The sequence below is a fragment of the Canis lupus genome, chromosome 3 (assembly GCF_048164855.1).
Source record: "Canis lupus baileyi chromosome 3, mCanLup2.hap1, whole genome shotgun sequence".
Classification (NCBI taxonomy): domain Eukaryota; kingdom Metazoa; phylum Chordata; class Mammalia; order Carnivora; family Canidae; genus Canis; species Canis lupus.
In genome coordinates, this window is record NC_132840.1 from 11,982,338 (window position 1) to 11,995,239 (window position 12,902).

The 12,902-nt window shown below is 36.6% G+C and overlaps 1 protein-coding gene across 7 annotated transcripts in view; it reads left to right on the forward strand.

Annotated features, from left to right (window-relative positions):
• The window catches only part of HYDIN (HYDIN axonemal central pair apparatus protein), a 383,131-nt gene that overhangs the window by 144,573 nt on the left and 225,656 nt on the right, over positions 1–12,902 (forward strand). For 6 of the 7 annotated variants that reach the window (XM_072817829.1, XM_072817826.1, XM_072817838.1 and 3 more), the window contains one exon: positions 856–955. In XM_072817829.1, the coding sequence (XP_072673930.1) occupies positions 856–955 (100 nt within the window). Of the gene's footprint in view, positions 1–855; positions 956–12,902 lie in introns of those variants that run through there. The other variant, XM_072817857.1, reaches the window with a different exon arrangement.

Here is a 12,902-nt window from a genome sequence, read left to right on the forward strand (position 1 = left end):
CTTTTGAGTGGCTTGCATTAAAACAAGAAATGTCACAAGAGATTAGAATCAATATTTGATCTGGACATTGTTTTGCCTTGGGCCATTGCTATGTCTTCACAGAATAGAGTATTTCATGCTATCACCTCAAGAGTAAGCCCATCTGGACCCTGTATGTATATAAGGTGCCGCATCTCTCACACATATTATAAAATATTTAAATACATATTTATCATCCTGTTATGATGTGCATTCCATGCAATGTCAGACCACACCTTTCTTCATCTCTGCAGCCCAGTGCTGGCCATCTGTTGGCATACAATGAATGTCCACTGAATACTCAAATATTAAAAATGTTCTAAACATCCTTTAGTAATTCTATATTCATGAACTCACTTAAAATATCTTTGAAGCTCATTTCCAAATTGTACCATCTCTTAGCAAGTAGCATAAATTTACTATCTGTTGAGTAAAATAGTGCTTTTATTTGTTGTAAATATATTTCCTTTAAATTTCCTGAAGTTGTAAAATAATAGCAACATTTAAAAGCAGTGCCTTCTTTTCATCACATTGGGATTTTTTTGTTTTTAAATATTTTATTTATTTATTTATTTATTTATTTATTTATTTATTTATTTGTTTGTTTGTTTGTTTGTTTATAGAGTGTGTGTCCAAGCAGGGGAAGAAGCAGAGAGGGAGGGAGAGAGAGAGAATCTCAAGCGAACTCTGCGCTAGTGTGGAGCCGACTTGGGGCTCAGTCTTACAACCCTGAAATCATGGCCTGAGCCAAAATCAAGAGTCAGATACTTAACTGACTGAGACACTCAGGCACCTTTTTATCACATTATTTTTCAATGATTCTTTCCTGGTTTTCAGGAAGGTGACATCTGGCCTAATTCATCAGCTGAAATTACGGTGTATTTTAATCCTTTGGAAGCCAAGCTCTACCAGCAGACAGTTTACTGTGACATTTCAGGTAAAGACTTTCCCCGTATGGTAAACTCAAGTTACCAAGTGCCCAGAGCATCAAGTGGGGAGCCTGTGTGTGTGTGTGTGTGTGTGTGTGTGTGTGTTTAGACTATAGGAAGTATGTGATATTACTAGAGGAATAATAGAGTTAAGTTGTGCACTTCTCATTTTTTCCTAGAACAGATCGAACTTTGAAGTACATTACAATTGTGGTGTGGTTGAGGGGAATGGGAAACCATGGATCTGGGTTTACTCTTGATTTTTGGAGCAGTAAGAATATTACTTGACACAAATTCTCAAAATTTTACTTTTTTGTTCTTTTTATAGTATTTGGCTATTTAATTTTTCCTTTTCAAACTTTTAGTCAAAATAATGCAGGCCAAGGAGGATTCTGGCAGTGGCAGAATAGCAGGTAGAGTAGCAGTCTAATAGCTTCAGAAGACTGGATACAGATAGAGGAATTAAACAAAAAAGTAAATATATTGAGGATAACAAAAGCCAGTATTTTTCACTCTTAGAGGAGGCAGATATGTGTATATATATATATATATATATATAGAGAGAGAGAGAGAGAGAGAGAGAGAGAGAAAGGCTAAGGTGAGTTTTGGTATTGGAATGGAATTGGAGTTATCACTATGAACTCATGGTTGTTGATATACTCAGATATAGGATATATGTGTAAATGTTATATGTTTATGTATATACATGTACATATTTCCTAGCTGTGACCATTGAGAGGTCCTGTCAGCTTCAAGACTCTAGTAGCAAAGAGCACACCGCATACCCAAAGCTTGGTTTCTGAATCCCAACCTCTTCTAAGAGGGACTTTTTCCAGGTCTGAGGCAGGGAGAGAACAAGATGAGCCTGGAACATTCTATTATGTTGGAAACTAAGGAAATGCTCAAAGAATGACAGGGGCATGTCAGAATGATACAGAAGCCAGAAAAGGGACTCCCACTGACCACACTTAGTAACAAGTTAAGAATAAAAAACAATAATGATGCTAATAGATTATAATCCACTGAATAAATAGGAATCTATGAATCCACTAAAGAAAAATTTACTATTTGGCAACCATAGTAATGACCAATTCAGATAAAAAGCATTCTGAAGATTTAGTGGGTCTCAAAATATCCTACCTCAAAATGCTTATTAATTATAAAAGGGAGAAATCCAACTTTACAGTACGAAATCTGGGAGATGTTATTTTAGTTAATACCAGCAGTAATATGGCAGTCAACCACATGTACTACTCACTAGGACACAATCAGAACAGAGCATCTCTTCAATGATATTTGGGCCAAAATACTTAACATGGGTCTAAATGTGGGGGAACATTAGGCAAACCCAAATTGAAGAACAAAACAAAATTACCAGCCTGTAATCCTCAAAGACATCAAGCTCATGAAAAGAAAAGACTTGTCTTGAGTGTGATTGAGTGAGACTCAAGAGACATAACATCTGGGTGTAACGTGAGCCTGGACTGGATCCTTTGCTATAAAGGAGGTTATTGGGTAAAGGGTGTATGGAAGTTCTTTGTGCTACTCTGGAAGCTTTTTTATTTTTAAAAAATGTCTCATATTTTTTTTAAATGCTGGTGCCAATAAATAAGTAAAACAGGTAAATAGTAAGATTATAAAGCTGACTAGTAGTCTCTTTCTCCAATGTTGCTTTCGTGCAGCACTTTTAGCTGTTTTTTGTGGTAGTAATTTTCCTTGCTAATTCTATGCCTATATCAATTGCTTTTTGTTGATTTATCAGCTTCACATATTACCTGTTAAGTTCCCCCACTAAGATGGATGAGGATTTAGTTCATATATGATCTCATTGTCCCCTTGCTGGCCTTACTGAGTTATAATTTACATGCAGTGAAGTTCACCATTTTTTGGTGTATCGTTCTGTGAACTATGACAAACCTAAACAGTCATATAACTGGCACCAAAAAAAAAAAAAAAAAAGATACAGAATATTTGTATCACACCATAAAGTTCCCTCATGCTGCTTTGCAGGCATTCCCTACCTCAACCCCTGGCAACCCAATTATTTTTATTATATTTTATTTTATGAGTTTTATTTATAGCCTTAAATAATATACTGAAAACTATATTTTTGTTCCATTAATTGTATAGTATCTCTTGACATGTAAGGGTATTGGGACCCCTGACCTGCCTACCACGGTTCCACCCTGTTTCTCCTACCTTCTGTGAGTTGTCCTACTTTTGTATTAAAATGATTGGTAACCGGGATCCCTCGGTGGCGCAGCGGTTTGGCGCCTGCCTTTGGCCCAGGGCGCGATCCTGGAGACCCGGGATCGAATCCCACGTCAGGCTCCCGGTGCATGGAGCCTGCTTCTCCCTCTGCCTGTGTCTCTGCCTCTCTCTCTCTCTCTCTCTCTCTGTGACTATCCTAAATAAATAAATAAAATATTTTAAAAAATAAAAAATAAAATAAAAATAAAATAAAATAAAATGATTGGTAACCATATTTAAGTCCTCTATTTTGTCCACATGGATTTTATACACTGAAGGGCCAAATTTACTCTGGGATTACATTTGATCCTCTGTTGGTTGAATGTACTGACCTCCTCTGGTGAATGCTAACTACTAAAAAAATGGCCCCAAGGTCTGTGGCAAGTAGTTTCCCTTTCTTCGCTGTTCATCGCTTCTATTATACCTCATTTTAGCTCACTTCATCACTGAGTTGAGTCTTTTGTGCAGGTTTTGGGATGTTTCTAATTCTTCATTTCTTCATCCCTGTCTAATTGTAGAATGTATGCTCTTCTTTTCCTTGAAGTCCTTTTTCTTAGAGCCTCACAGCTTCTCATTCTAAGTCAGATCAGCCACCTTCTTCTGCACAGCTGTTACTAAGAAATTTTTTAAGTTTCCATGTGTGTTCCATTATATCTTTTTACTCTTACTTTGCTCAAGTAGCTTCCTCAGGAAGGGCCTATGGAAGGGGAACTTTGATCCTTGAATGCCTGATAATGTCTTATTCTGCTCTCATACTCACCTGATGGTTTAGCTGACATTACTAGGTTCAAAGTCATCTCTCAGAAATGTTGAAGACATTGTGCCAACTGTATGGTAAAAGCCCAGCAGTCTGAAGTCAACTATTTTGCATTTCTTGATGGGTGGCCTGTTGTTTTGTTTCTCTCTCAATATTTTCTAGAGTTTTCTTTTTGTACTTGAGGTCTGAAATATCATGAAGCAATGTCCAGGAGTGAGTTTTCTAGTTCATCCTCCTCAGCTTTCTGTGGACCATTTGAGTCTGATTACTCATGTATTACTTTAGTTCTTGGAAAATATATAATTTTTAAATGTACTATCCTCCATTACTCTTCATTTTCTTATTCTGAAAATCTTAACAGTCTGATGTTAGACCTACAGGGCTGATCATCTGTTCTCAAAGAACCAGATTTTAATCAAACATGAGTAATAAATGACATTAAATGCCATTCAATGATATTAAATAAGGATGCCAGGAGAAATATTTATTTGTTAGAAAATTCCAAGGTAGCAAGTATGCAGTCATAGGGATCCTTCCAATGCCTTCTGATCCATGGTTGTTCTTTGTATATAAGGATAAGAAAATGGCTTTAATTTTCAGAGTAGTTAGTGCTGCTTATCTCTGCTCTGTAATGTGTAGGTCTCCCTGGATTTACAGGTGTGATGGTTATTTTAATAATAAAATATTAAGTGGTGAGAGAGAGAATAGTAAGAGTGCTAGTAGCTTCAAGTGCAGAAATCCCACTATTCTGCTCTACCTAGCATGTTTTTAGTCCATATCTACATAGTCACTTTTCTCTGTGTATCAAGGGGTCAAGCAGTCTAAGAACAGTGCAGAAGAATGGGCTGCTTTTTTTTTTTTAAGAATAAAGTGGTCAATTTATTAGGGAGGACATGACATAACCTAGTAACAGGCCTTCAAAACATGAAGCAAAATTGATACAATTAAAAAACAGATAATTGCACAATCATAATAGATTTTAACAACACTTAAAACCTGAAAGACACAAAAGATCCATGAAGACACAGATGTGAACAACAGTTGTATTAATCACATAACCTGTTATTACAGAACAAATTCACCCAATGTTTCAGAATACATATTCTTTTCAGGTGAATGTGGAACACTCACCAAAGCAAATCATATGCATACAGGTTATATTAGGAGTCTCAATAAAACTAAAAAGAAAAAAAAACCTAAAAAGACTGAAATCATAAACATATTCTCTAACATTGATAGAATTAAACTATCAATAACAAGATATTGGGATCCCTGGGTGGCTCAGCGGTTTGGCGCCTGCCTTTGGCCCAGGGCGCGATCCTGGAGACCCGGGATCGAATCCCACATCGGGCTCCCGGTGCATGGAGCCTGCTTCTCCCTCTGCTTGTGTCTCTGCCGCTCTCTCTCTCTCTGTGACTATCATAAATAAATAAAAATTAAAAAAAAAAAAAAACAAGATATTTAGGGAAAAAAAAAAAACCAAACATCTTCCTCCCCTAGATATGTGTGTCCCTTCCTGATGATGTTTCCTTCATCTTCCGTGGAAGTAACAATCACTTTGACTTTTGTGATAGTTATTTTTATTTGTTTATTTCATGTATAAGTCTACTGCCTATGTAGTCATGTCTAAGCAAAATAGTATAGTTTGGCTGGTTTAAAAAAATCTATATATTGAAATTACACTCTATGTCTTATGCTGTGATCACACTGGGAAGATAAAGCCACTCGTAAACATTGATTAAATGGATGAGCAACTAAATGAAAACAATGAATGGATGAGTGAATGAATCCTAGTTTGATCTGGTCTCCCTTTTGCCTGTGAATGTAGGATTCTCAAAATGGCTCCAGAACAAGTGTAGAATGGACTAGGAGTTTCAGGATTGACATAAATCTCGTTCCACACTTCCCACCAGCATCATTTGCCTGAGACTTCTTAACGGGTCTGGAGGAAATGCTGGTACGGCAGTGTTCAGACACAGGCTGGAAATGCTCCAGTGGCAGGGGTGCCACAGGTGGTGGGACCTCCCTCCCATCTATAACTCCCCTGGGATGTCGTGCTTGGCCATGTTCCAGGGGGTTGGCTGCTCTCCAGGAGGTTCCCAAACATTACATAACTAGTTGTATTCATCTATTGTTTTGTTTGCAGTTCTGAATTCTGCCACAGAATTCACATCCTGGATAAACTGAATAGTATAATTTTCCATCTGGATGACATTCTTCTTTATTTTGTTAGTGGTTTATTAAAAGACATGATTGCCAGAGAAGGGTTTTGTTTACATTGTAATTCCATATTATCTTCCTTGTAAATTCCATGTAATTCTGTGTCTTTTCAAGAGCTCTTGATGATTCCTTGGTATTATTTTCAAAGAGTTGGTAAAACCTCCTGGCTTTAGGTCACTAAGAAATACTTCTTAGGCAGTTAGAAAAAGCCCCTTCCCTTGTTTTGTTTTGCTTTGTTTGGCTATGCTTCCTCCTCATGCCTCTTTACATAAATGATAGCATACTTTACACAGTGGTTCTGACACTGCCTTTTATTTTTATTTTTTTTGAAGATTTTGTTTATTTATTTGAGTGAGAGAGAGAAAGAGAAAGGGAGAGAAGGAGCAAGGGGGAAGGGCAGAGGGAGAGGGAGAAGCAAACTTCCCACTGAGTAGGAAGCCCAACCTGGGATCATGACCTGAGCCGAAGGCAGACCCTCAATCAACTGAGCCACCTATGCACCCCTTAACACTGCTTTTTAAATATCTCTTGCAGATTATTCCATTAATACTAAATAAAAAGTATTACTCTTTTTCATGGTCTTATAGGAATCCTTTGTATTTACATACTGTAGTTTTAATTTTTAACCTTTTGTCACTAAGAAATAGGACATAGATCCACAAATGTGCATAAAATATACTGTGGTGGGCAGAGTAACAGCCTCCCAAGGATGTCCATGCCCTAATCCCCAGAACCTATGAATATGTTACTGTGAATGTGTTACATGACCTGACACAGGTCATGAGAAAGCCCCCTGTGTGTCCCTTCACAGTCACACTCCATTCACCCCAACCTCCCCATGAGAAAATCACCATTTTGTCCTTAGTGGTCATCTTTCATTGCTTCTATCTTTAGTTTTTACCCCAGTGTGTGTGCAACATGAACAAAGGAATTTGGTACTGCCTATTTTTGAAACATACATAATTGGAATCAATCTGCATGTCTCATCCATGTTTTGCTTGCAGCCTTGGTTGCATTTCACTTTCATTGTTGTATAGTGTTCCACCCTGTGAATATAAGCTCAGAGACAGGGAGTAGTAGGGAAGGCCAGCATCACTGGTCTTGAAGGAGGCCTCTTGACACACGTGAAATTTAAACATCTTCAACAATTAACTGCAGTGCTACACAGTGAATGAGTGTGAGACAGAAGAGCATACAGGGCGCACATCTCAGTCTGGGGTTTTGAGGGAAGGCTCCCCAGTGAAAGTGACCCTTTTGAAGTATTTGTTAGTCAAGTAAAAAAAAAAGATGTGGGGCTGGGAACACTTTGTGCAAGTACATGGCAAGAGGATGAAATGAAAAAGAATTGCCAGAGAGACAGAGACAGAGAGACTGGGAGGGGAAAGGAGCAGGCAGGAGATGGAGCTGGATCCAGGGGAGTAGGTAGTGCGGGGAGAGCTGCCCTTGACTGCCAGACTGAGAACCCTGGCCTTCCTCCTGACTGCCATGGGGAATCACGGAAGGGCCATATGCAAGCAAGTGACCTGCTTTAATCTGAACATAGGAACTATAACATCACTCCAATCTTTTCAGTTCATCTGAAACTGAAGTTTTTTCTTCATTGAAATTTTCAGATTTTCTTAGAAGTAGTTAAATTGTATGTTAGATATTTATAAAGACTTGCTGATGGTCTGCTCTGTAGCTTGAAACTGACTTTTTATCTCTCTTGACTTTCCAATTCCTAATCTAATCATGAAGATTACCTTTTTTTAAAAAAACTCAACGGGAAACTGCACACATTTGGTTTGGATCACCATATGGGAACTTCAAAGGAAGCAACACTTTCTGATTTAAACTGTGAAATATATTGCTAGATAACATCGTTAGTGGGTGCTTCAGAGTCAAATGTGAAAAAGCAGCATGGTGGAAAGGATGCCAGATGTATCTGCTTCCTTTAAGGACCCAATTAAAATGAAACTGCAGTGTCCATTTTCATTCTGTCCGTCAGAAGAAGTATCTGAATTTTTAGCACAATTTAGAGCTTTTGATCTTTATCCCAATTGAAGTAAAGAATGGATACTTAGGGGAGAGAAAGCTAAAACTCCTCAATCATTGAAAGCATTGTTGGGTTTTTGGAGTAATAAGTGAGTAGTGCTTTACATATTTGTAGGCTTTCTTTCTCAAAACTCATCAGACTGCCACCTCATAATAATATAAGGCTTCTTAGTCCTATGAATAAGAAATTATTTTCTTGATCAACTACACTATTTACTTTAAGTTATATGTTCAATTATCAAATATTCCAAGCATAAGGAATACAGGGAATAATATATAAGTATCTATGAATGCATACTCAGATTTAGGAAAACTTGAACAAATGGAAAGGTATGTCGATGTTTTTGGTCAGGAAGATCCACATCATAGATAGATGAGTTCTCTTTGTAAATAAAATGTGATCCCAGTGGTAATATCAAAGTTTTTTGTTTTTAGTTAGGTTGATTCTAAAGTTCTTATGGAGGAAATAAATGAGCTAGAATTGCTTAGAAAATCCAGAAAAAAAAGAATAATGTGGGAGGACTAGCCCTACCATATGTTAAAACTTATTTAAAAGCTACAATAAGTACAATTGGATGGTTCTAGAACATGAAAAGAAAGCTATTCAATCAATATTCATTCTTTTCATCCTTACTGATCAGCAGCAGCAGCAGCAGCAGCAGCATGTCCTAAGCCCCTAAACCCTCCCCTCCCTGAAATCCTCATTTCCTAATGTCCGTGGTAGGTGAGCAAAATAAAAGCCTTAATTTATTTAAGCCATTTTGTTCCTTTTATCTTTTGCTGTATAACAAACCACCCTAAATTTAGTGGCAGCCGTTTATTTTGCTCACAGATCTGTAGTTTGGTCAGGATTCCGCAAGGACAACTCCTCTTTTGTCTACCTGGAGACTGTTGAACAGGCCCAGTGCCCGTCACGGCTGCCACCTTGATCTTGGGCTCCTCCACCTGTGAAATATGTTTGTTGTTTAAGCCACCCAGTCTGTGGTATTTTTGTTACAAAAGCCCAAATAGACTAAGACAGCATGGGTGCTGGATCATGGAAGTATTCCCGCAGAGCAGTTTTTCAGGATCCTACAACTTTTGTTTTCTCAGCTTCTGATTCTTTCACCTATCATATAGGGTAAATTTAGATCCATATCTGTATCTGGGATTTCGATATCTCATAGGAACCTCTTTCCCCTATTGAGAGAACTAGGGAGACGACAATTTTCATTACTGCTTCTCTAGACCAATAGATAGAATTTTTCTTCTTGTTTCCTTTCCAAGGTCCTGGATTTATGCAAGGATCTAAGTTCAGTTCCTTATTCCCAGAGAGGAACAAAGCCAAATGTCCTGTTTTTGTGAAGGTGTTAAAACTGAAGCCACTAGACCATAAGACCTGTGTGAACTTTACAAATCTCCAAATTCCTTTTTCATTTCTGTTGCCTGGTATTTTCCTTTCTTCCTTTTGAGCGCAGATAAGTATTAAAAATACATATTTGTTATATTTTTAATAAGAATTTTTTTTTGGTATTTGAAATGGAGGATGGATTGAGTCAGCTTACTCTGCTATGTTGTTGGAAGTTAACATAGTTAACAGTGTTCATTCATGAGGTAATGTCCCTAGAGAATCTGCATAGGCTCACTCTGGCTGATCATTAAAAATGTAGATTTCTTGGGTTTCATCTATGTTTTATTGAAGCAAAACCTGTGGAGATTGTACTAGGGAATATCTGTTTTAAATGAAGGCTAAAAAGTGTGTGGCAAGGTTATAGGATATGGAATCTATATAGAGAGAATTGATTGTATTTTTATACAGTGAATAATGGGAAATTGAAATTTAAAAGAGCAATATCACTTACAATAGCATTAAGAAATCCTAAATACTTAGAGGTGTATTTGACAAGAGATGTGTGAGACCTGCATTCAGAAAACTACAAAATGTTGCTGAGAGAAACTAAAGGCCTAAATAAATGGAGAATTGTACCTTGTTAAAAAGTGGGTAAATTCAGTATCATTAAGATGTTACTTCTTCCTCAAGTTTATCTACAGATTCAATACAATCTGAATAAAAATTCTAGCTGCTTTTTGTGTAGAAATTGACAGGCTGATTCTAAAATTCATATGGAAATGCAAAGAGCCTAGAACAGCCAAAACAACTTTGGAAAAGAACAAAATTGGAAGGCCACTACTACCTGATTTCAAGACAGTTTTTAAGCTATAGTAATAAAGATAATCTAGAATGATCTCCCCACCTCAAAATTCCTAACTCAACCACATATTTTTCCATGTAAGATATTTATATATATATTTATATTTACAAGAATTAGGACACAGGCCATCCTTGGGGGGCCATTATTCAGTCTACTACAGATCCCATGTGGATGCCCAGTTGTTCTGGCTCTGTATAGCCTTGCCCATCTTCCCTTACTAACATTCAGTACCTGCTCTGTCATAAATTAAATTCATATATATGTGTACATTTATTCTCAGTTCTATAGTTTCCTTAGTCATTTTGCACCTTCTTCCCCAGTACCACATTATCTTAATTATAATAGCTTTATAATAGATCTTAATATATCAAAGGCAAATCAGTCTAATTTATTCTTTTTGAAGAATGTCTTGCTTATTATTAGCCGTTTGATTTTACATTTAAATTTTATAAATCAACCTGTCAAATTCCACCAAATTCTGCCTGCTGGCATTGTGTTTTAGCAGAGCATTGAGATTATAGATATAGATCAGTTGGAGGAAAATTGACAATATTATGATATTGAGTCTTCCTTTCAAGAACATTTGCTAGTTCTCCATTATTTAGATCTTTGTTAATATCTTTCAGTAAAGTTTTATGATTTTCCCCTTGAAGATCTTAAGCATATAGTGTTTGATTTATTTCTAGGTACTTTATATTGTTGCCATTATAAATAGTTTCTTGAAAATTAATTTTTCTGATTGTTGCTGTATGTAGAAATGCAGTTGACTTTTGTATCTTGATTTGGTAACCATCACTATTACTCTATCTTATTAATTTAAAAAAATTATAGATTCTTTAGGATTTTCCAGGTGGACAGTCCCAAAACATTTAAATAGTGGCAGTTTGTTCTCACTATTTGTATTTTTCCCCTTCTTTTTTCTTGTCTTACTGCATGGGAATGGAGCTCAAGTATAATACTGGACATCTAAGATAGATGGCAAGGTTTTGAAAGCCCCTAGTTATATTTCTTGGAATTTAATGCAATGAGATCTCTTGCATTCAGAGACTTAAGAGCTGTGAAAGGGGGTTTATAGTGCATCTCTCTGCCTCTTGTGTGAAACTAATAAGACACTGTAATCAGAGATGGGAAACTTCCCTATTTTAAAAAACATTTAAATATTTTACTCTTCTAACAAGGGATCTGTCCTTAGAGCTTACTAGTTCCTTTAGGTTTGTCCCTCTTGCTGTCTTTTTCCAAGACAAGAAAAATCCCTGCTTTGTAAGTCTTGCAGAAAAGTAGCATTTGTAATGCAACCTTAAAATTTAGATTAACTCTTAAAAAGCAAGGCTGGTTATCACTTGTACTCCCATTCTATCCTGGCTAGCTACAAATAAGACAGTCTCGCTTGAAGTAGTTAATAATTCCCAAAGAAACATTGGCTCATTGCTTTATTACAATGCATCTTTTATTATTATTGTTGTTATTAAGGAATGCAGTCAGGGTAACAGATGGGGAAAGCTTTAAGCCTGACAGTTATAAATAGTCTTGCTGTTTATTCCACAATATATCTGCAGTTCTCTTTCTTTGCCATTCCGAAAGTTGGATCCCTGTCAAAATACGTTTTTCTTGACCAAGGAATGCAAATCATTGCTAATAGATTAGAACTCTAAAATATATAATGGAGTAAGTTGATAAGGTTCTCTGAAAATTTTACTTATATTTTAGAAGATTGTTAACACAATTTCCTCTAATACTAAATGCTAACAGAGCATCAAAGTTTTTTAATCTTCAAAATGATACACATGGAGTAAATATATTATTTTTGCTTAAAGAACTTTAAATGGTGTAAATTTAAGGATAATCTATCCAATTGTCAAAGATTCTCAAAAATGGTAATATCCCCACTGTTACAGAGTATGTGGAGAGATAGAAACCTTTAAATCTGCTTGGTGTTTGTGTGCAAATTTCTACAACCATTCTGGAGGGCAATATGGCCATAGCTATCAAAATGTCAAATGTGTATCTCTGTTCTGGCAATTTTATTTACAGTAATGGTGGGCTAGACAATTTAGATAGATATTCTCTCCCCTCACTTCCATCTCCCTCTAAAAATAATTAGAAGATCAAGGAAAAATATTTTCAAAGCCTTTTTGAAGGCAAAAGAGAACTACTAGAACAGTGAAGAGTTACAGGGCCAACACCCAAGAGACGGAGACCAAGACAATCAGACTTTGGGGGCCACTTTATCCTTAGCAATACCACCTTTTTGGTAGACACTACAGAGAAGCCTAAACATTAAATGGAATTAGGGAAGATACATAGGAGTTCATGGGATGCCCAAGGAGAAAGGGCCCTAGTAGCCTTCCAGACTTTAGGATGGGACCCAGTGAAATGAGGACTGGAAATGCACCAATCCTCACAATGACTGAAGCTCAGCTTTGGCTTCTTTTTCAGTTATCAATTTAATTTAAACAGTTCTTCAAAAAATAAAAATTAAAAAAATAAACAGTTCTTCACTGG